At 48.2% G+C, this 24326-nt stretch overlaps 1 protein-coding gene across 16 annotated transcripts in view; it reads right to left on the reverse strand.

Moving 5' to 3' along the window:
- PC (pyruvate carboxylase) overlaps window positions 1-24326 on the reverse strand; it is a 259664-nt gene that overhangs the window by 162265 nt on the left and 73073 nt on the right. For all 16 annotated transcript variants that reach the window (XM_083478197.1, XM_083478194.1, XM_083478192.1 and 13 more), the window contains one exon: window positions 91-209. In XM_083478197.1, coding sequence (XP_083334323.1) covers window positions 91-209 — 119 coding nt within the window. The remainder of the gene's footprint in view (window positions 1-90; window positions 210-24326) is intronic.

A 24326-nucleotide genomic window follows, 5' to 3' on the forward strand; every position in this document is an offset into this window, starting at 1 on the left:
GTCCTGGGCTTCTGGGTCTCTTGGTCACCCCAGAGTGTGACGGAATGTTGGGCGCCTATTAGCATCAGCCCATCAGGGGACGTCACTTACTCTGTGATTTCTTCAGTCACTGTGTGCTCCACTTGAAGCCGGGAGTTGACCTCTATGAAGTAATGCTTGCCTTGCTTGTCCACCAGAAACTCCACCGTGCCAGCATTCTCATATCCCACCTGCAAGAGGAAAGCAGCAGGTTGACTCCAGGATGAACGTATTTTATTTGGTTCATGCAATGTATACACCACTTGATTGTAAAAGCAAAAACAAAACAAAAAACCCCACTCATGGCAGTTTGCAAAAAGAGGAAAAACAAGAAACAAATTAAAACACGCATCAACATTCTACATTACCTGGATAGGTTTGTCTAAACAAAAATGTTTTTTGCAGGTGCCAAAAAATAATACAGTGAAGGTGTTTGCCTGATATCAAGAGGCAAGGGGTTCTAAAGGCGAGGGGCTACCACACTCAAAGATCAGTTTCCTACAAATGTGGAATGGCTATGCATACAGAAGTCCAGAGGCCTCACACAAGCCAGCAAAGGCTCTGAAATTCAGTGATCACTTAAGACAGAATAGACCAGTATCCTGGTGCCCCTCAGATGGTTTGGACTTTCATTCCCATGAGCCAAAGTCAAAACAGTTATTTCCAAAGCTGGAGAAGCAGGTGGGACATAACAGCGCTACAGTGACATGCTCACAGCACTAACCATGACACAGGTAATAATAGGGACTTCAATTCTGGGTAGAACCTAAGTCTTGTAAGCAGAAGGTCGCAGGTTCAATCACTGTTTCTCCAGGATCTGGGCTGGACAAAATTTCCTGCCTAATTCACTGCAGACTGCGGACAACTCTACAGACTCACATCTGGCATTGTTCTAAGGAACCAAACGATCAGTGCAGTTTTGAAATCAGCTTTGAAAGATCTTGTCTGCCATCTTAATCCAACATGGTGCCCAAGTGTATCCAAGCACAGATGAAAGGCTGCTCCTTGATGTCAGGAACTGTCATGACACATTTGGTTGCAAGCTCTTAAGTGGTGTCAAAATGCAATGTGAACTAACAACTTTCAGAAATGATTTAAATACTGGGCTAAGTGGGTCAACGATCTGATTCAGTAAAAGGCAGCTTCATGCACTGGTTCGTCAAAGCCACCAGTGGTGTGGTGTAGTAGTTAGAGCATCAGATTAGGACCTGGCCAGGGTTCAAATTTCCACTCAATCATCATGAAGCTCACTGGGTGACCTTGGAGCAGTCACTGCCTCTCAGCCTACCTGCTTTGAGCTCCTTGGGGGAAAGGTAGGATATAAACACAATAAGTAGTAGTAGTAGTAGTAGTAGTAGTAGTAGTAGTAGTAGTACCCTCCTGATTACTAGGATATGTTCTGTGTCCTAAATGTCTTCTTGTATTACAATACGATTATAAATGCATTGATTTTGAGTGCACAGTGCACTAGAAGATGAATGCGGTTTATATGGGGGGTAGCTTTCAAGACACTTGGAGACCTTTTTGGCACTTTCAAAAGCAGAGCCCTATCATCTGGAATTAATATGGTTTCTGCTGCAGGATTGAAAGAAGAGCAATGTTAAGTGTTGTATTAGTCACATGGGTCACAACGAAGCATGCAAACAGAGCGGTCTTTTATTAATCAGCATTTCCTCCCCTTTTCTCTCCCCCACCCCATGCCACAATTTGTATGTTCTTGGCACAGAATCGGAAGGAAGATGAGACGGCTGAAGTCAAGTGGCTGCCTCACTTTCGTTCCAGCTACAGATCACAGCCGAAGTCTAGCTTACAGAAACAGACGTAAGTATCATAAAATGCACAGCCACACGTCGTCAAAACAATTCACGGCACGAACTGCTGAGAAATACTTTTGGCAAGCAAACGCCACTGCAAAGGAAAACAGTGCGACTTTTCCCCAGTTATATTTCTCTCTCTCTCTCTTTCTGCTGGCAAAAACACATTTTCTTTTTTCTGCTGAGCGATCAGAAAACAATGTCAGAGAGAAGACTTTCCAAATATTTCCTCCCCAGTTTCTGATGAGAACTACTCATCAGATAGCTATGTAAATCTGCAACCACCTAACTTGGCACATGTGTGAATGTTCAAAAGATTTATTCATCTGACAGTCATCCAAAGCACAAGGCAAAACCCTGGAAACAGCTTTCCCCAAGCTGGTGCCCTTCACCTGTTCACTGATTTATTAGAATACGTGTATATTGCAATTTCATTAAAATAAAAATAAAAGCTGTTTACAACAATTATACTAAGACAATAAAAATGACATTGTTGTTTTAAACAGATCACCAGCTAACTATTACAGAAAGCGCTTACCTTGATTGGCTGCATATGCCTGGTGGCATAATAAAGTTTTCAGCAAAGGTTTGAAGGTTAATATGGAAGGTGTCTGCTGATCCTCTGTTGGAAGAGCATTCCTCAGGGCTGGGCCAATGTTTGGGACTCCAATTCCCACCAGCCTCAGCGAGCACAGCCCTGTTGGCCGGGGGAAGTGCCTGTCATAGCCTAAATGGCCATGCTTACTGGGGCTGATGGAAGTTATAGTCCCAAACATCTGTGGGTCACCAAGCTGGGAAAGGGGTGCCCTAGGAGGTTTCAAGGCTCTTTGGATTACAGTGGCTTTTCAAACTGTCTTATGGTGATCCCTGTGGTTCTTCAGAAGACATTCCAGGGCTCCCCGATGAGAAGATCCAACACGGCAGACCAACTGCCCATAAGGACAGCTGGCTTGTCTTGTGGTTCATCCTGGTAGCGCTAAGAGTGCCAGGTGTGCCCTAGGCCAGCCATCCTCAATCTCTTCATGCTCAGAACCAACCTGACTATGCTGGCTGGGGCTGATAGGAGGGAGTCCAAAGGATCTCGGGGGTGCTACATTGCTGAAATTCACTCCCTTGTCCGCAGGTAACCTTGGAAAATGAAGCTCTTTGCAATCTTACGCAGTGCGGCTCTTGGTCAAAGAGGACTGTGAAATCTCACAGGCCAACAGCCTGCCTGAAGCATAGGAAGGTACAGTGGTACCTTGGTTCTTAAACGCCTTGGTACTCAAGCAACTTGGAACCCAAACACTGCAAACCCGGAAGTAAGTGTTTGAGAACTTTTTTCGGAAGCCAAATGTGCTCTGTTTTGAGTGTTGCGCTTCTGATTTGAGTGCTACTTCCGATTTGAATGTTACGCTGAGGTCTGTCTGTTTTTGCTATTTATTTTGCGTTTTTGTTTTTGCAGCTTTTTTTTGTTTTGTTTTTGTGACTGTGTGGAACCCAGTTCAGCTACTGATTGACTGATTTGATTGATTGATTGATTGATTGATTGTGTGACCTGCAGTACACTGTTTATTGCTTTCATTTTATGGATCAATGGTCTCATTAGATAGTAAAATTCATGTAAAATTGCTGTTGTTTTTAAAAGTCTGGAACGGATTAATCCATTTTGGATTACTTTCTATGGGAAAGCGCACCTTGGGATTTGGAACGGACTTCTGGAACGGATTAAGTTTGAGAACCAAGGTACCACTGTAATAGCCCTGCTGGATCAAGCCAAAGATCCATCTCACACAGCATCCTATTCGCACAGGTGTCAACCAGATCATAGAACTGTAGAATTGGAAGGGTATCCTGGGGATCATCTAGTCCAACCCCCTGCAATGAGATGCCTCTTCTGGGAAGCCCATATGCATAAGGGCTAAGCAGATGTCCTGAGCACAAAAGGAGCACTCTCCCCACTTGGGATTCCCAACAACTTGGGATTCAGAGGCACTACATAGCCAATGCAACTAGGAGACACTGGTGTCCTCCATGCATTTGTCTAATCTACTATAGATTGTGGAAAGCGGTCTGTCTGCCCATCCATTCTCTATTGGTTTGGATGCACAAGGTTCCCAAGGCAGAGGAGATGGTCTTTGTCTACGTTTGGGTGCCAGATGCCATTTTGAATCAAGATGGTGGACTGAACATGGATTGGGTGTGACTTTGCCTAATTTGGCAAATTTGCCTAATTTGGTGAAGGGCTCAAACTGCATTGATGTGTATAGCTCTGAAGATAATGCCACCTAGTCCTCTTCTAAAGCCATCCCAGTTGATTGCCACCCCTACTGGTTGTGGTTGCAAATTCTGTACTTTAACTAAGCACTGTGAGAACGAGTCTGTCCTGAATCTTCCTCATTCAGCTTTGTTGAAGATCTTCACTGGGTTTTGGTATTACGAGGGAAGAATAGCTCCCTACCCACTTTCTCCACAGCACACATACAGCACACATCCCCTCTTACTGGCCTTTCCTCCCCCAAACTAAGAAGTCACAAATGTTGTAACCTTTCCTCATAGGGGGCTTGCCCTAGCCCCTTCCGCATTTCTGAACCTTTTTGAACTCTAAAGTGACTTTCCTGAGTGACCAGAACTGTACACAGTACTCCATGTGTGGCTGCACAATAGATTTGTATTTTTAAAAAATAAATGTTTCTTGGTTTTCCAATATTTGCACCACAGATTTGTAAAACTGCATGATGATATTGACAGGTTTGGTCTGCCGATCCATTTCCGAATGACTCCCAGCAAGGAATTTGTTGGGTTTTTCCGCACGCAGCTGCTGCAAGCCAGGGTCCTCTGGCAGAGTCCTGAAGAGGCACTGTGGTAGAGTTGATCAGATCAGGATGTGGGCAGCAGTAGGTACTTGTTGATGACCTCTGGCACAGAGAGTAGGAAGAGGGCCTCAAGCCAGGAGTCACATTCAAGGGAGGGTCCCAGCGGCCTAGCCCCCAAGCACTCCATTCTGTCCCTTCTTGTCTCATTTAGGTGCACTGCGCCTCCTTCACTTCCAGCTCCCATACCAGCCTCACCGTTGATCCTGGCAGCCCTCTGGCATCAATGGAACATGCCCTGAGCCCATCTTCTCAGGAGCAGTCTGCTGCTCAGTCTGGTTCATAGCCACCACTGTTGCCTCCTCCATCATCCCAGTTCTGGAGACACCAGCACAGGAGCTGAAAGACAGCTCAGGCCCAGTCCTCCAGAAGCAGTTCCCATTTGACTGCCCAGCCTAAAGGACACCCTGCTTGCCATGTTGAAATTGTGCACACCCCATTCCCACATAAGGGAACCCACAGGGACATGTCACTTCTTGGATCAATAGCTTAGACCAGGGATCAGCAAACTTTTTCAGAAGGGGGCCGGTCCACTGTCCCTCAGACCTTGTGGGGGGCTGGACTATATTTTTTGGCGGGGGGGGGGGGGAATGAACAAATTCCTATGCTCCACAAATAACCCAGAGATGCATTTTAAATAAAAGGACACATTCTACTCATGTAAAAACATGCTGATTCCTGGACTGTCCGCGGGCCGTACTTAGAAGGCAATTGGGCAGGATCTGGCCACAGGGCCTTAGTTTGCCTACCCATGGCTCAGACAGCCACACCACCTGCATTGCTTCTGAATCCCTTTCTGTGCCGTACTGATGTCAGCATTAAAGAGTTTGGCAGAAACCAAGTCCTCCAAGCTTGAGTTCTTCACTGAGAGCTGCGGCTGGAGCAGGAGAGGGTCCAGTTCTCCCTGAAGCAAGCAGCCCAGATGCTGCCAGGGCAGGGAGTCCCGCTTTCGTCAACTTTTGCTCCCCTCACGTTGGAGGCCACAGAAACTCAGGGAACCAAGGCCAAGTGCTAGCGATTTATTTCCCCTGTCTGAGTAGTCAAGTAATTAAAGATTCAAGGTTTTCTTCCCAGGGATAGATTGCTCTCCTCTGGAGCGAGCGCAGCTGAACGCACGGACGGCGGTGGAGGGGTAGCGGAAGCTGAAGCAGTTTTCGCAAACGGAGGGCGGGGGAGATGGGAAGGATAATTCCCGACTACTAGCCCCGCGTTCATCCTTTATGCCTGGCAAGATGCAGCAAGCTGAGGATGGCGCCCCTCTCCCTCGCCTCGGTCCCTTCAGTAAATACAGAGGCGCCAGGCTACGCACCATTAAACCCACAGACCAGAGCGATCTGCTGTCAGATCAAATATTTAGCAGAGAGGCTCAGGGAACGCACGCAGAATCCACACACAAGGATGAGCAAGAGGCGAAGGGCATCGAAAAGGCAGGGAGGCTGTGGCAACAGCCTGGCCCGAACAGATAGGAGAGCTGAAAAAGCCCAAATTAGGAATCTGTGCAGACCCTTTCCCATATAGTTTTGCTGGCACATCAGTCCCACCGTCCTTACAGCAGCCCCATGAGGGCAGGCCACTATGATTTAATTTATTTAGTGGACTTTTATACTACTTTATAGGAGAGCAGTGTTGCAAGGCAGCAAACATAGCATACAATAACAGTACTAAACACTTTTGAGGCATGCCAGCACCTGAAACTTAGAAAATGCAATAAAACAGTCAACCTAGCACAACAATAGAAGTCAGTGTAAGCAGAACAAAGCAGGAGTGCCCCATCAGACGTCTACTCCATACATGTGGCAGAGAACAGGCCTATCTTCAGCGTCCACTTGGAAACTTGTTGGGACAGACTTGTTGAAACAAACTTGTTGGGACTTTTGGGTCATCTAGCTAGGAAGAAGAGAAGGAGGAGGAGGAGGTGGAGGAAGAGGAGTTTGGACTTGATATCCCACCTTTCACTCCCCTTAAGGAGTCTCTAAGGAGTCTAACAATCTCCTTTCCCTTCCTCCCCCACAACAAACACTCTGTGAGGTGAGTGAGGCTGAGAGACTTCAGAGACGTGTGACGGGCCCAAGGTCACCCAGCAGCTGCATGTGGAGGAGCGGGGAAGCGAACCAGGCTCACCAGATTATGAGTCCACTGCTGATGTGTGTCCTGTGCTGACTGACTGGGAACGTGGCAGTTAGAACAGGTGTGTTTGAGGGAAAGTGGCAGTTAGATATTGGAGAGTGAAGGAGAAGAGTAGCTGGTGTGAGTGCTGAGAAGTAGGGGATAGGACAGGATTAGGGTTTGCATTAGGACTAGACTCATAAGCACATGCTATGAAATACAAAGTACCCAAACCCTGTTATTGAAAGCAAACACATACTGTATTCAGCCGTTAATATAATGATACAGATTTGTTTGTTCGAAGCACGTCTCATCTTTGGCCAAGCTATCAAGGCTGTGACAAAGTCGGTCAGATAAAGCAGCGCCTATAGGGTGGCAGCAGAATATCAGCAGTTAGACAGCTGGCGGCAGCAATGTTTCTGAATGCCACTTGCTAGAAACCACAGCAGGGGAGAGAACTCTTGTGCTTCAATCCTGCTTGCAAGTTTCCCAGAAGAGGAACCTGGTTGGCCACTGTGAGAAGAGGATCTCTGACTAGATGGGCCATGGACCTGATCCAAGAGGTGCTGGAACTCACCCTTGTTCTCTTATAATGGCAATGGCACTGATCTGAGAGGTGCCGGAACTCAGTTCCAGTGAGTTCCAAGCAAAAGGGGATTGGTGATCTGAATTAAAGGACACTCTTGCTCCTAAATTGGTGCGTTTGGGCACAGGAGGGTGTGACAGGCTTCCAAGAAGCATCTGGTTGGCCACTGCATGAAGCTGGATCTTTGGTCTGATCCTGCAAGGCTCTCTTACATTCAGGCCAGCAAAGATCTTTTGCCAGCTGAGAAACCCCAGGCCATCTTGACTGGAGACATAAGTGCAGGGATGACCTTGAAGAGACAGCTTTGGAGATGACAGGGGAGCAGAGAAGGTGCAAGAGGATTTGGATGAAAAGCGCTTAAAGCCCAGGACACACACGAATTTCGCTGCAGTTCTGACCCTGAGCTTACTAATTAAGATAGATAGAAAGGTCCTGAGCCTGCGAGTTTAGAGGAGTCTGGGGGGAGACCAGCAAGCAGGAGGGGGAGGAGGCGAAGGATGGGGGTGGCTAGAAGGTTTCTGTAATCCTCTTCCAAGAGAGTTCGATTTCTGGATCAGAATTAAAAGCAGAAGAGAGGGAGAATATAGATTAACTGTGTATTTAAATCTCAGTCAGGGAGCCAGGCCGCCTAGCCAGACAACCATAAAGAGAATAATGAAGCGTGGAAGTCATTACTGATGTTTTAGCTAAGGAGCAACTGGCGGGTCCTGAATTTTAACAGCTGCAGGCAGCACCTGTGAGGGGAGGAAGCAGGATGGTGTGGGGGCAGTGAAAGCTATGCCTCCCAAAGAACCCGCAGGCACAAGAAGGAATTAGCCCTGGGCGCAAATAGAGGAGAGGCCATTTGCACAGCGGAAATTGGTACAGCACAAATACCGCCGTCCTTCTTTTAATTTTTTTAAAGCAGGTTTCCAGACTTCATGGCTACATAGACAGGGCTAGAAATTTCTGGGCAACAGGTGGTGAAAGCTCAGAGGCTGGGCAGAGGAAAGACCATGTTTCTCTGGAGAGAAAACAGGTACTCCAGCACCTGCCTCCAGAACCCTCTGCCCCCTCGAGTGAGAAGGTTCAAGGTTCTTGTACTGATTTACAAAGCCCTGAACAATTTGGGTCCAGGATACTTCAGGGACTGCCCGAACCAGTATATTCACTGAGATCCTCTCCAGGAGCATATTGGGTTGTTCCCCGAGTTGGTGAGGCTCGCTTGACAAACAATGAGAAATTGAGCCTTTAGTGTCATCGGCCCATTCCTGTGGAACACTTTGCCACTAGAGATTCAGGCAGGTGCCTTCTGTCCCAACTTTAAAATGCCTGCTGAAAACTTTTCTATTCCACCAGGCCTTTGCAGGCAATTAAGAGTACATCCCTCACAATCACTGAACTGTAAAGTTGGAAGGGACCACAAAGGTAATCTCCTGCAATGCTGGAATCTCTTACCCAGCATGGGGCTCGGACTCATGACCTTGAGATTAAGAGTCTCATGCTCTACTGACTGAGCTATGCTCTACTGATGTTTGTTTTTTAATATTTTTGCTTTTAACTTTTTTAAAAAAAACTTTTTATGTTATTGTCCAGCTTTGTTTTATACTGTTGTAAACTGCTATGATATATTTTTGATACAATTGGTATATGAATATTTTTATGAATAAATAATAAAATAAATAAGATCCCTGTGCATAACACAAAACAGAAGCTGAGACACACAGTCCTGCCAGATGTGCATAATGCATCCAATCTGCTGGCATGATCCCTCCTTAGGGAAGGTGACTGGCAGCTTGCCATCAGGGGCTGTCTGGGGTTAGGTTGGCAGAGCTGAAACTGGTTTTTTCCTTCCCACCCACCCCTTTAAAACTGCATCTAAAGCTGCCAAAGCTGCCTGCCTTAGCCCAATGGGTAGAGATGATGAGTGGTAGCTCAACTGGAAGCAAATACAAACACTCAGTGTTTACTGGTGTATTTTGTACTGTTGGATAGATCCCCTGACTGGTGTTAAGCCAGTTATGGTTGAGGTCACACTCCCCTGAAAGGAGCAGGTTCACAGTTTGGGGATACTCCTGGATTCCTTACAGTGGCAAGGAATGTCTGCTGCCAGCTTTCTTTGGTAGCCCTGCTGAACATAAGCAGAGCCTGCTGGATCAGGCCAATGACCCAGCTAGTTTAGCACCCTGTCCTCACAGTGGCCAGCCAGATGCCTGTAGGAAACCTTCAAGCAGGACCCAAGCACCATAGGACTCTCCTTCCCCTTTGTTTTCCAGCAAGTAGTATTCAGAAGTATTACTGCTTTCAACTCTGGAGGCAGAGCACAGCCATCATGCCTAGTAGCCACTGATAGCCTTCTCTTCCATGAATTTGTCCAATCCTCTTTTAAAGCATCTAGGTTGGTGGCCATCATTGCTTCTCTATCTGAATGTGGATAATCTGTCTTTGCATAGACCTTGTCTATGCACTCTGCTAAGCTTGAGGTTAGATTACTGCTATGCATTAGATGTGGGGCTGCCTATGAAGAAGGTTCAGAAACTGAAGCTGGTGCAGAGTTCAGTGACCAGATCACAGACTAGGACCTCACATGTTTCTGATCACTGGAAAGCATTCTCCAAAATTCCACGCAACAATGAGGACCAGCAGCTTGGGTTTTGCACAAAGGACAGGTTTTTGTTCAGTCAGCAGTAAGGATAGGAGGAAAATGTACAAGAACTCTGGAGGTACCAGTTGCCGTGTGAAAATCAAAATGAGGAGTACTGCGTGTATGATGCCAACTTCAGAAGCAGCCTACTGATGGCAACCTTTCCAAGATATCCTTCTACAACCTCCCTTGAGCAAACCTGCAACAGCAGAGTTATTCTTCCTCTCTGCCAAAACCAGGTGTTTACCAAGAGGAAGAAATTGCTTGGGGGGGGTCACAACCTACTGCCCCCAGAGGGCACCAAACCACGTCTATTCCCACTCTGCTGAGTCGCAAAACTCAATTTCCACCCCAGGGATTTAAATGCATGGCGCAGCAACAGCGTAAAAATAGCACCTTAATCTGTTCCTTAGGTGAGTTCGGTCACATCTGACTATAGATGTTCCTTCTGCCTCTTCTTGGAGCTGCTGATGCAGCTCCATGGGAGGGAGTTCGTGTATCAAGCAACCAGTCACCTGAGAATCCGACATGGTCCAGTGGTCCAGAAATTCAGACAAGAAGGACACCTTTGATACTTTTTCAAGGCTGCCAAGAAGTCAAACTTGGGGGCTCTTTTCTTTTCCCAGAGTTGTTGTTGTTGAAATCCCACTGAGAGGACAAAGGTACCAACTGCAAGAAAAGGCACCAGCCTCCTAGCTGGACAGATGTAGTTAGAGGACAGGGCTATTGTCTTGAATACCAAGCCTAGACTATAAAGCCCAGACTCAATCCAAGACCCAGGGTTTATCCACATTTCCCAGGAAAACCCAATCTTTAGTGCTGAATCAGAGCAAACATCAATTGGGTTTTCTCCAGGTTGATTTTTGCTCTGATTTAGCACTGAAGAGTGGGTTTTCCAGGGGAAATCAGCAAGGAAGTGGCAAACCCACCTGACCAATGTCTAGAAAGCAGGGGACAAGCAGTAAACCATTCAGACTCATGCTTTCTAGGCCCAGGACAGGGCCCCAGATGAGAAAGCATGCTGTTCCTGCCACAACTGCAGGGCTGCTGTCCATGGTCCTAAAGCAGCACCTTGGTCGCTGTCCAAGGTCCTGAACTGATCTTATCCTCCAATCAGCCTATGGATCTCCATCATCCTTGGGACATCACTTTCCCTTGGTGGTAGACATCACCATGGATCAGGTCACCACCAAGGTTACAGCATTAGTACATCATTGTACCTTCCAGGAATTCCAACCTAGTGCCACCCCTCTCCTCACCATTGTTGCCTGTTGTGCCCAACTCAGCACAATCTGTTCTGATGGGTAGCCATCAGAGCTTAGGAGACTGAACCTGGGACTTTCTGAAAGCATGAGCTATTGAGGCAGCCAAATATCACCCATCTGGTCTAATCCAATATCATTACTTTCTGTTCTGATAAGCAGCAGGCCTCCACTATCCCAGGCAAATGTATTTCACAACCCTGCCACCTATGTTGTTGTTGTTGTTGTTGTTACAGAAAACAGAATGTGAGCCAGGCAGAAAACAGGAAGGGTGGGTAGGGGAAGGAATGTACAATGGGCACCTTAGAAAGACCAGATCAGAAGCTAACAAATATGATCAGAAACTATCTTGCTTCTGTCACACCAGAGACTGTTGAAGTCAGGACATCTGACCAAAACAATTTGCAAACAACTGAAATGTGTTTAAGAGACAAGCCCTGAGTGGCCAGTGAAATAAACAGAAACCAACATTCGACAAAACTGTCTCTTTGTGGGCCACAGTTTGAAGAATGGATTTGTTGTGTTAATTTATCCATTAAGGGCAATTTCCAAGGTCTCTGGAACTCCTTGGTATCAGCTGTGGATTCTAGCTACCACCAGGCTCCCTGAAAGATGATATTACTATCGTCACCTGCTTGGTTGTAAAAAACAACAACACCAAAATGCTTTACAAAAAGAAGAAAACAAAATTACCTGTAAAATCAGTTTTAAAACCATGAATTAAAACAATTTCAAAAATAATGAACATTAATGAGAATCTAAAAACAGATTAAAACACATATCAATATTCTACATGCCTCAATCTGTCTAAACACAAATGTTTAGGCACTGAAAAAAGAGCTCTATGAAGCAGCCTGCCTGATGTCCAGAATGTAGGTGCTGCCCCACTAAAAGACTAATGTCTTACAAATGTGGAACAAGTACAGTATTACAAGGCACCTATAACAGTGCCAGTTGTGCAGATCAAAGTGGTTGAGTGGGCATATATGGGGTAAGGCGATCATGCAAGTAAACTGGTCCCAAGTTAAGGGCTTTATAGAATAATAGCAGCACCTTGAACTTGTCCCAATAGCAAATCAGCAACCAGTGCAGATCTCTGAGCAGAGATGTTATTCGCTGACTGGGTCTCACCTGTCAGCAATCATGCTGCAGCAACCTGCACTAACTGCAGCTTCCGGATCAGGGACAATGGAAGCCCCATACAGAGCACACAGCAGTAATCCAATTCTGAAGGAACCAATGCATGAACCACTGTGGCCAAACTTTCCCGGTCCAGCAACAATTGCAGATGTTGCAGATGCTGTAGTTGGTAAAAGGCCCTTCTAGGCACTGAGGTTCCCTCAGGTCTCCATAATATGAAGTGAGAAGAGTAGCATCTTCAGAAACTAACACAGAGCCATTCACCATCAAGTCTCATGTAGGGTGCAGAGGGCTGGCACAATACCTCCTCTGGTGCCTGGCGAGTCACTGCCAGTACAGACCCCACACACATATATATTTGAAATTAAGACTTTTTTTTGCCCCAATGTGCATGACTTTATGCTTGCTTACACTGAGCTGCATTTTACCTCCCATTTATTTACTTTGGGGAGATCCTTTAAGAGCTCTTCGCAATCCCTCTTTTGTTTTAACCACCCTAAACAATTCAGCATCATCTGCAAACTTGGCTGCCTCAGTGCACACCTCGAGCTCTAGATAATTTGCAAACCAGTTTTTAAAAAAAAAAAAAAAAACACACACTCCAAAATAGCCCTCCAAAACTCCTCTTGCCCCTGGAATCCTGACTGGCAGCTTTAGGTATGTCTGACATTTTCTCGCCCACTTCTGAGACGCTGTGCTCCAGCGTACCTTAAGTGTGGCTTCCTGTTCTGCCTTTAGACGGGGACTTCAACAGAAGCAGGCAGCAGCGGCATTCAGCGGGCTGAGTCCTTGCCTCTGTGCGTCTTCATCACTGCTCTGGCGGCTTTGACGCCATTATCGCAGCCTTTCCAGTCTGCTTGGCTGTCCTCGTTTTCCTTTGACGGAAAAGCTCCAAAATAAGCCTTGAGACTCTGCCCTTCTAGCTGTCCCATTTTCTAAGACATTATTTTCTAAGACATTCAGACAGACAGGAAGAGACCGTGGTGGTTAAAAAACATGAAGCATCCCGGTGGAGCTCAAAGCTGTCTGCTCAACTTCCTATCAACATAGGTGGCCAGCCGCACCTCCCAAGATCATTTAAGGGCAAGGAGCTGTTGTTGTTGTTGTCTTAAGGGCTGCATCCCCTCAGGGGAAAATGTGGTAGAGGTGGGTGAAGCCAATGCAATGGTGGGCAGAGTAAGGAGTCAAAGGTTTGTGGGAAACAGCCCCTTCTCCCTCTCTCCATCCGCATGTTCTACCACACCTGGCAGGTACGAACAACAGAAGAGCCTTCTGGATCTGGCCAATGGCTCATCTAGTCCAGCATCCTGTTCTCACAATGGCCAACCAGATGCCTCTGCTAGGAATCCTGCATACAGGATTTGAGCTGCTGTGGTTTTCAGCAACTGGTCTTCAGAAGCGTTACTGCCTGTGACCGCAAAGGCAGAGCACAGCCATTGAGGCCAATGGCCACCAATAGCCTCCTCCTCCATGAATTTATCTATTCCTCTTTCAAAGCCATCCCAGGTGGTGGTCATTACTGAGTCCAGTGGGAGTGAGTTTCACAGTTTAACTATGCACACTGAATGAAGAAGGACTTTCTTTAATCTCCCCTGAATGTTGCTTTGTGGGGTGAAGATCACCCTTGACAGAGGTCCAAATTTCTTGCTTTCTTGAAGGGGAGGCCCCCCCTCCATTCTTTTCAATTCTCTCTGTCTCCGACCTCCCCTCACCTGCACAAAATTAGCCTGAGGGCCAGATGGAGCCCTCAGGCTTCAGCTTCCCCACCTGAGTTCTAAAAGAAGATACTGAAGGCGGAATCTGAAGTTTTCTGCACTCCAATGAGCCCTGGTGAATTGGACCGAAGCCCAGCAGTCTTCAACAGCAGCCAGCCAGGTGCTGCAGGGAAGCCCATAAGCATGGCAGGGAGGCTTGTTGGGTCTTTGGGCTGCTGCCAGCTTGTACTCAAGAGCTATTTGGATGGGGATTCCATTTGGCTCCAGCTCTCAGGCATAGTCCTCGGACTCTCGGCTCAAGAATTCCCGGAGGCTTCATTCCAAAAATCAGCATGTACATAACTCAAGATACAGGCCACACAGTCAACAGTGCAGAAGCAAGGCTTTTAAGCATCCCGGCTCTCACTGGAGGATGAAGAACTGCCAAAATGCTCAAAATGGTATGAGGAAGGACCTCAGCTCAGGGGCAGAGCATCCGCTGTGTATGGAGAAAGTCCCTGCTTCAAGCTATGGTAGGGTGAGGAGAATCCAAAATCCTGAGACACTGCCAGTCCATGTAGACAATGCTGAGCTAGATGGACCAATGGTCTGACTCAGGATAAGGCAGATTTCTAGGTTCCAGCATGGTATGGAGCAAAATAGGGTCCAATGGCACAACAGGGTTTCTTCATGGTGAAGCAAGCTGAGAAGTTGATCCAGCAAGAGACACATTCCCTCGTCCCCCACGGTAAAGGAGCAGGGCAGACACAACTTCAGTGTGACAATTGGGATGTTTCTTTAGGCAGGGCAAGCCAACAGGAACTTTCTCTGGTGGGCTATGCTGGTGTCTCCAAGTCCGAAGTGACAGAGGAGGCATCATCAGCAGCAGCAGCAGCAACAGCTCTGAACCACACTGAGTTCCCCAGACTTATAAGCCAAGTTCCCCAGGCTTATAACTTGTTTCGAACCTTCTTCATGAATGTCGTTGTCTCTAACAATAGAATATTTACATACATTAATTTCTATCTTGTCTCATTATGAGTTACATGTTTTAAAGCCTGGGGAACTTGTAACAGAGCAAGGGGGAAGTCGTGAAGTAACGCACCCTGCATCTGCGACCAAACAAGGAATCAAACAAACAAGCAAAGCCTTTACCATGTTTTCTGAGTGCAGTTTTGAATTGTGTGCTATAGTGAATACTGCATTTACCCCCTTTCTCAAAAATTGCGTTTGGGGCATCTAGAAGCAGCAACTGGGCAGGGATGCCTCCTGGTGGGCTACTTGGACCACCCTCCCTGCCAACAGTCTCCTCAATCTCCTTTGACACCTCCTCTCCCTCTGGTGGATCCTGCCAGGACCGCTCCTTCTCATTTGTCACCACAGGAGCCATGACAACGTTGGCCTCACCAGGCTCTTTCATTTTCACCAGAAATGCTGAGAACAGAACCTCAGACCTTCTGCATACAAGGCTTGTTCCCTGCCCAGTTGCTTCGCCATCTAAGTCAGACACTCTCCAGATGTTCTGGACTACAACTCCCATCAGGCCCTGCCAGCATGGCTGTTTTGGCTGGAATCGATGGAAGCTGGAGACCTTCTGCCTTCAAGACACAGAAGTGCTTCCCCTCCCCCTCCCCCCACAAAAAAGTGGCAAACCAAATGTCAGTCCTGGATATGTGGGCTTAGCCATGCGGAGCCATGGGATAGTTTGTTGGCAGCCCTGAGAGTGAAAGAGAGAGATTTTGCCAGCTTGCGAGTACCCAAGGGATTGAGAAGGGCCTGGAGAGTGACAGAAAACTGGGAAGCTGAAGACAGGCAGGGTAAAGCAGGCCCGAAAACAAGCTGCAGATTACAGGGGGAAAGGGGGGGGGGAATCAAAGGCAAAAGCCCAATTAGGAAAGAAAAGGGCTTTGCCACTGCAAAGGAGCTTCCAGGTCATGAGCCTTCCGGATGTGACTTGGCAAGCCAGCAGGTGGGGAGGATGCCTGACAACCCAACTCAAGCTGTTTTTCAAAAGCAAGCCTAAAATGTTAACAATGTGGAGAACACAGATGATGGCTCTCGCTTTAATGCCAAATCTACTTGATCCTCACCCCGCACACACACACACACTCTAAAGGACAGGAGAGCCCAAGTGGCATTTGCCTATATTCATTCCTCACCAGACAAGCTTCTCCATTTCTTGCCCACTCCACACAACCCCTTTGCCTCCACCATCAGAGACATTCAGATTGCAGCCTCCTTGGCCCGTTCTCTTAGGAAACACTGTATTTATAAGAAATCAATCTCTTAGTGTGGCAGCACCTACAGTCTGGAACTCCCTGCCTATTGACATCAGGCAGGAGCCTTTACTGTACTATTTTCAGTGCCTGCTAAAGACATTTCTGTTTAGACAAGTCCACCTAGATATGTAAGTATGTACAGATATGTAGAATGCTGACATGTGTTTTAATCTGCTTTTACTTTATTGCTGGTTTTTTTGAAAGTTTTAAAAGAGTTGGTTTTTTACTCCTTTTACTGGTAATGTTATTCTCTTTGTAAACCACCTTGAGGGTTGGTGTGGTTTTTGTTTTTTTTAACACAATCAAACAGCATACAAATTGTATGAAACAAATTAAAAATAAATAAAAATGTTGCGTGGAGTGCAGTCATTCAGAGTGCCAGGGTTGGACCTGGCTCACCTTGGATTCAAAATCCCACTCTAACCTGAAGCTTGCTGGGTCAGAAAAACCCGATATCTGATCCTAATCATCTCTAGTTAAGAGGGGTCAGGATCTTTCCCAGCTTTGCTCTCAGAGAAACTTTTAACTAGAGACTGCTTTAAATAAGTTCAAGTCTCCAAGGTCAGAGGAATTACATCTCAGAGTGCTGGAAGAACCAGCAGGTGTTCTTTCAGAGCTGCTGCCTGAAATCTTTAAGAATCCTTGGGAAACAGATGAGATGCTGCACAACTGGAGATGGGCAAATGTTGTCTTCAAAAGGGGGAGAGGGGAAGCAATCCCCAGATGAAGGGCAGTATATGAAGTACCGTAAGTAAATAATGGTAAATGACAAATTCTGAATACCAGAGGGGAGAGTGCCCTCGTGCTCAAATCCTGCTTGCTCGTTTCCCACAGGCATCTGGGTTGGGAATTGAGAGAACAGGAATGCTAGACTAGATGGGCCATTGGCCTGATCAAGCAGATTCTACTCATGTTCTTGCAGAGTTTTGTTTTTAAAGATGCTGCTTATTGCTTTCTTTTCTATTGTGTGATGCATAGAGATGATTTTTAAATGTTATATGGTTTAGAAATGCTTTTAAACAAACATGTAAGTGAGGCTGGCCAGGGTACAGACTGTCTGGGAACACACACACACACACAAACCACGGATGCTGCTTTGAGCTCTGCTGCAGAATCGGGAGGATTTAAATGCAGCAAATTAAAGAAATAATGCTGTCTTGTCTTTCCCATCCAGCTGTTCCACTTATGCTTCAAGTCTCTCTCTCTCTCTGCCCCCCCACCCCCCACAATCCCCCAAAGAACTATTAGGAGGGAGAGAGAGAGGGAAGGAGGGAGGGAGAGATTACGAAGTGCTATCACCCACAGCGCCAACAGCCTCTAAGTCACTGGGGCAAGCAGCTCCAAGTCGGCTGATCCTGGCAATCATATATAACACCCTGAAGTTTTTATTAATACAGCCAAGGTTGAGAGGGTTTGTTGCTCTAGGTTTCAGGGGTGCGGTTTGCCCCTCAAGCCAAGGCTGCAGCTCCGTCCAACCTGCCCCCCCATGCTGTCATTTAAACAAAAATAGGAGGAAGGAGGTGTCTTTGTGGGGGGAGTGGATGGATCTTCCTGCTGGAGCTGTTTAGCAATGCATTTAAGGGTATAGGAGCATTGTGAGGGGTGCGGAGAGGCAAGGGAGGAGCTTTGTCTGTCTGAGGAGCAACCACACTGCCCTCTAGTGACCAGCATGCCACAGAGGCACAGTTTTGGGGACAGGTTAGAGGGATGGGTATCCACAGGTAAATAAACGAGATGTCCAACTGGAAGCAGGTTTAGGGATCAGTCCAACTCCTCCTTGCCCCTTTGTGGAATTCGGATCTTGGCTCCCCTCATTCTTTCCTGGGCAGGGGGGTTGTTCTACCTTTTAATCTATTCCCACTTTGTAAAGCGACAAGATATGATGGTTCCCTTATTCAACAAGGAGCAAAAGTGGGTGGGGCAATGGATATGACTCTCGCCATTGTGCAGTGGGCCAACTTCTGGTCATGCCAACGTCAGGTTTCTGCACACATGCATTGATGCCAAGTCCCAGGCACTGCCCCAGTTCAAAGGCACATTTCAGCCAGGCAAAAGCACCTGACAAAGCCACAGAAAGACTCAGTGGTGGGCATGGCTTGGGTTGGCTGCAGCAACTCTGCCTTAAAGGATGGGGTGGCAGGGCAAGCATCCAGATCAAGGGCCCTAATAGTACCACCCTGTTCTGCCTTGGTCAGACCCCACGCGCAGTCATGTGTCCACTTCTAGGTACCACAGTTTAAGGAGGATATTGACAAGCTGGAAGGTGTGTAGAGGAGGGTGACTGAGATGATAAAGGGTCTGGAAACCAAGCCTTAAGGTTGAGGGAGTTGGGTATGTTTAGAATGGAGAAGAGTGTGAGATGATGGGAAATGGAGCAAGCTTCTTTTCTGCTGCTCCAGACGGTAGGACCCAAGTCAACGAATTCAAATAACAGGAAAAGGAGATTCAGACTAAACATTAGGAAGAACTTTCTGGTGCTAGAGCTGTGGAACGGACTCTCTCAGAAAGTGGTGGACTCTCCTTCATCAGAGATTTTTAAACAAAGGTTGGAGGGTTATCTGTCAGGGATTCTTTAGTTGTGGTTCCTGCATTGCCGGGGGTTGGACTAGATGACCCTCAGGGTCCCTTCCAACTCTACAATTCTTTGATGCTATAGACCCAAGCTACTCGCAGGAATGCCAGTTTGCTTTCCCCAGTCCCGAGGCTCAGGACAGCAACCGTGTGAATGTCTCTGTCTGCCCCACTCTTCAAAAGGGGAGCTCAGCTGGAGTGCCAAGTATTGGGACATCTTAGCTTACACCTAGCCAGGAACCTTTTAGAGCTTCAATATAACTGCTGACTTGTGCACCTTGTAAGCCGATCAACATTTGGGCATTGCAGTGAATTCTGTAATAAAGCCTTCGACCATAATACAGCCGAGAGAGTCCTAGAGCTGCATCTTCAAGCAAGAGCCAGGACAGGAGCAAACCTTGGCAAGGCCCAGCAAAAGTGGTTCCTGAATGCAGCACCTGCCATTTTTTAAATGGGGGTGGTGGTTCTACTTCCTTCTTTACACTGAAACCAAAATATCGTTCGGCTGGGAAAGATTTTCCTTAAGAAGCCCTGCTGTTCTGTCTCTGATAGTGGCCCTGCCCCAGTGTTCTGTCTCTGATAGTGGCCAGCCAGATGATCCCAAGAGAACTGCAAGTGCAACATGAAGGCAACACACGCAGACACACAGACACCTCCTGCAAGCCCCTGTTGAGCTACTGCCTTGGGACACGGAGCTGCCACTGAGATCCCTTGGCTAAACACCCTCTATATATGCCTCACCTTCTTGACAACATCTTGCATCAACCGTTTGGTCTTGCTAATGGTGAAGTGACCTTGAAACACTCCACTGAGAATCAGTGAACAGGAATGTTCTTCTCCCCCTCCCCCATCCCAATTCCCTTTGTGCTTGGTCTTTAGGGAGAAGAGAGAAAGAGTGAGATTCCACTCTCTGCTCTCAGCATGCTAGAATTCAGATCACTGATGGGTCCTTCTTCGCACAATGCAAAAGGATGGAATTTCCTTCCTTCCTTTGGGAGCTAAAAGCCCTTCAAAATGATGAGACAAATGCACGATGGAGGAGGAAGTCTTCAGCGGCTATTAGCCAACATAGCAAAATGGAATCTGTATGTACAGAGAGTGTCTACCTTAGAATAACAAATACTGGGGGTGAAAGGCTGGGGAGGACCCCTTGCCTTTCTGCTCCGACGGGAAGGTTCCTAGAACATCTGGCCGGCTGCTGAGACAGGGTGCTGAAAGACTTTTGGAAGAGCCTGCCAATCATGCAGAGAATCAGAGCCCACCGCCTCATTTTGACACTCGGCATTAATTTGGGGGTTGGAATAAATGATCATCAAGTCCCATTTCCCAAACGTTCTTCAGCTGAGTTGACTCGAGCCCTGAACTCTGGCTGCAACAATGGTGTTTCTGCCAACCTGCTTCTCTGCAGAGCTGTCCCCTCCCCCCATCCCAAAAATATGCTGGTACCATGCAAAAAAATTGGGGAGGGGAGCAGAAGCAAATAGAAAGCAGTCTTATGGGGCAGATGGTACAGGCGAAGGGGATCGAGATATGGATACGCTCGTACCCTTTCCAATCTGCGCCCCATCCCGAGGGACGAGGGTAGGGTGAGCAAGGATTACTCACCTCCGTCACTGGTGCTGTGCAATGCCAGGTCTATAGGCAATAAAACCGCCACCCTGCGAAATTTCTTTATCTCGCAGGGGGTCGACCTGGCTTGTGTGACGGAGACCTGGGTGCGCGAAGGGGCAACAGTTACCTTACGAGAGATGGCGCCCCCGGGTTTCTCCGTCCTCCACCAGTCGCGGACTGTGGGCCGGGGGGGAGGGGTGGCATTATTAATCCGGGAAGATTGTCCTTTCAGGGCTCTACCATCGCCATCGATCCCCGGCATTGAATGTGTTGGCCTAGTGTGGGGCTCCGAGGAGAGCTTGGCTGTCTGGCTGGTGTACCGGCCACCTAGCGCACCAGCAGCCACCCTGTCAGGCCTATTGGAGGCGGTGGCCGGCTGGGCCTTGGAGTTCCCCAACCTATTGGTACTGGGGGACTTCAACATCCATGCTGATGCCACTCCCTCCTCACAGGCTCTGGACCTGGTGTCTTCCATGGCGACACTAGGGCTCTCCCAGTTTGTTTCGGGCCCCACGCATCAAGCAGGCCACACGCTGGATTTGATCTTTGGCGTAGGTATAGATGTGATCATGTCTCCTTCGATGAAGGTGCCATGGTCTGATCACTACGCTCTGAAAGCCAGGATTGACTTTCCGCCCCCACCCTGCTTAGGTGGCAAGCCAATTTGGGCTCGCCCGCGGAGGCTGATGGACCCTGATAGATTCCGTCAGGCCTTGCGGGACCTTGCTCCCCCTGGCGACTCATTGACTGAGCTTGTTGAGGGCTGGAATATCCAGCTCCTGGCAGCCATCGATGAGATCGCACCTAAGCGCCCTCTGCGACCCCGCAGAAACCGGGCTCCCTGGTTTACCGAGGAGCTCCGGAAAATGAAGCGGGACCTCAGACGGCTAGAGCGAGTATGGCGGGGTGCCCGTGACGGAGCCTCAAGAACATCTTATAGGGCTTTTATGAAAACCTACGAGATGGCGGTGAAGGCTGCTAAGAAGTCATACTTCTCGGCCTCCATTGCATCCGCTAGCTCTCGCCCAGCGCAATTATTTAGTATAATCAGGTCTTTAACGTCCCTTGTGGGACAGCCAAATTTAAATAACAATTTGACACTTAGCTGTGAGGCATTTGCGAGCTTCTTTGCGGAGAAGGTCTTGTTGCTCCGCCATGACCTCCCTGCCAATTTGGATACAATAAAGGAACTGGAGGCCCCTCGACTGTCCTCGGGTCCAGTATTGGACCACTTCGACCGGATATCCCCAGCCGATGTGGACAGACTCCTCCGAGCTGGAAAGCCCACCACCTGTCCTCTCGACCCGTGCCCGTCTTGGCTGATTAGAGCGTGTCCAGACGAGGTGCGGGCCCTCCTGGGGGATATCATCAATTTGTCCCTTGGCACGGGGACATTCCCAGGGGAACTGAAGGAGGCAGTGGTGCGCCCGCTCTTAAAGAAAACATCATTAGATCCTTTAGATCTATCCAATTACCGCCCGGTTTCGAATCTTCCGTTCCTGGGTAAGGTGATTGAGAGAGCGGTTGCCGAACAGCTTGGTGGGTTTCTGGATGAAACATCGGCTTTGGATCCATTCCAGTCCGGCTTCCGCACTGGTCATGGGACCGAGACGGCTCTGGTCGCCCTAACAGATGATCTTCGTAGACAGCTGGATCGAGGCGGGTCGGGGCTGCTGATTCTTCTAGATCTATCAGCAGCTTTCGACATGGTCGATCACGAACTTCTGGACCACCGCCTTGCCGACGTGGGGATCCAGGGCACAGTCCTTCAATGGCTGCGCTCGTTTCTCTCTGGTCGGGGACAGAGGGTGGCGCTTGGGGGGGAATTGTCATCGCGCCACTCCTTGGTGTGTGGAGTACCTCAGGGTGCGATACTCTCCCCGATGCTTTTCAACATCTTTATGCGCCCCCTCGCCCAGCTTGTCCGGAGTTTTGGGCTGGGTTGCCATCAGTATGCCGATGACACCCAACTCTATCTGTTGATGGATGGCCATCCTGACTCGGCCCCAGACACACTGACCAGATGTTTGGAAGCTGTGGCTGGATGGTTACGTGGGAGCCGGTTGAAGCTAAATCCTTCGAAGACAGAGGTCCTGTGGCTAGGGCGGGGCGATATGGGATTGGGGGGGCAACTCCCATCTCTTGCGGGGGCGCAATTAGTGCCAGCACCGTCTGTTAAGAGTTTGGGTGTAATCTTCGACGCCTCCCTTTCCATGGAGGCGCAGATTGCAGCTATAACAAAGGCGGCATTTTTCCATCTCCGCCAAGCTAAGCAGTTGGCTCCTTACCTCTCTCGCCCTGACCTGGCCACTGTGATCCACGCGACGGTCACCTCCAGATTGGATTATTGTAACTCGCTCTACGTGGGGCTGCCCTTGAGACTGACCCAGAAACTCCAGCGGGTGCAGAATGCCGCGGCGAGACTCCTTATGGGGTCTTCGCTACGAGATCACATTCATCCGGTGCTACACCAGCTGCACTGGCTCCCGGTGGAGTACAGGATCAGATTTAAGGTGCTGGTTTTAACCTTTAAAGCCCTATACGGCCTAGGACCCTCGTACCTACGGGACCGCCTCTCCTGGTATGCCCCACAGAGAAACTTACGGTCTTCAAATAAAAACATCTTGAAGGTCCCAGGCCACAGAGAAGTTAGGCTGGCCTCAACTAGAGCCAGGGCTTTTTCGGCTGTGGCTCCGATCTGGTGGAGCACTCTGTCACAAGAGACCAGGGCCCTGCGGGACTTGACATCTTTCCGCAGGGCCTGCAAGACAGAGTTGTTCCGCCAGGCCTTTGGCCAGGGCACAGCCTGACTCCCTCCCTCGGCAATCTTCGCGGAGCTCTGGCCCAATGGTTGCCAGTGGCCTGAATTAATTAATTTTACAATGAATGATTTTAGAGTGTTGTTTATGTTATACTTTTATACTGTTTATTGTTGTTAGCCGCCCTGAGCCCGGCTTCGGCTGGGGAGGGCGGGATATAAATAAAATTTATTATTATTATTATTATTATACTGAATAACACCATTGGCCCATCTTCCTCAGTACTGTCTACTGTTTAGGCAAGAGTCACTCGCAGCCCTACTTGGGAGATGCCACTGGGGAATGAATCTGGGGCCTTCTGCATTGCCAAGCAGATGCTCTGCCACAGAGCTCCAGCTCATCTCCTTTAAAAAGTCCTGCTTCCTGTACAATTCATTACGCCGGTGTGCTCATTCCCTTAATTGCTTTGTGCCTTCCTGTCGCTTGTCACTGTGCGAGGAGCAGAGCTCTGGGTGGGGAGAGAATTTCTCCATCTTCCCGGGTCTCTGGCAAAGATGGCACACACTGTTTGCACATGGTAGGTCAGAAGAGGTAAATAAAACAAAGCATAACTGGGTCCGTGCCTGTACACAGGCAGGCAGGCATGAGAAGACACACTTGCAAAGGATACTGGGAAATAATAATAATAATAATTGCACCTCTGTGCCAGTCAGAAACATGTCAAGGCCAAACACACAAACAAACCTTGCCTTTCTTCAGCCTTTCCTCCCAATAGCTTCACAGCTTCACAACAGTGAAGACCCACACACATCCATCTCCCTGCTGTAAAGTGAGGTCGGCATGGCCAAGGTCCTTTTAAGCATCGCTTGTTCCAGCAGAGAACATCACTCTCCCTCCCTGAAAGCTGCCACAGATACCTGGCCGGTCCACTTCTAACTTTCCCTTGATATGAACGCAAGAGGCTGCCTTATACTACATCAGACCATTGGTCTATTTAGTTCAGTACTGCCG

The sequence above is a fragment of the Podarcis liolepis genome (assembly GCF_965112155.1).
Source record: "Podarcis liolepis genome assembly, chromosome: 15".
NCBI lineage: Eukaryota > Metazoa > Chordata > Lepidosauria > Squamata > Lacertidae > Podarcis > Podarcis liolepis.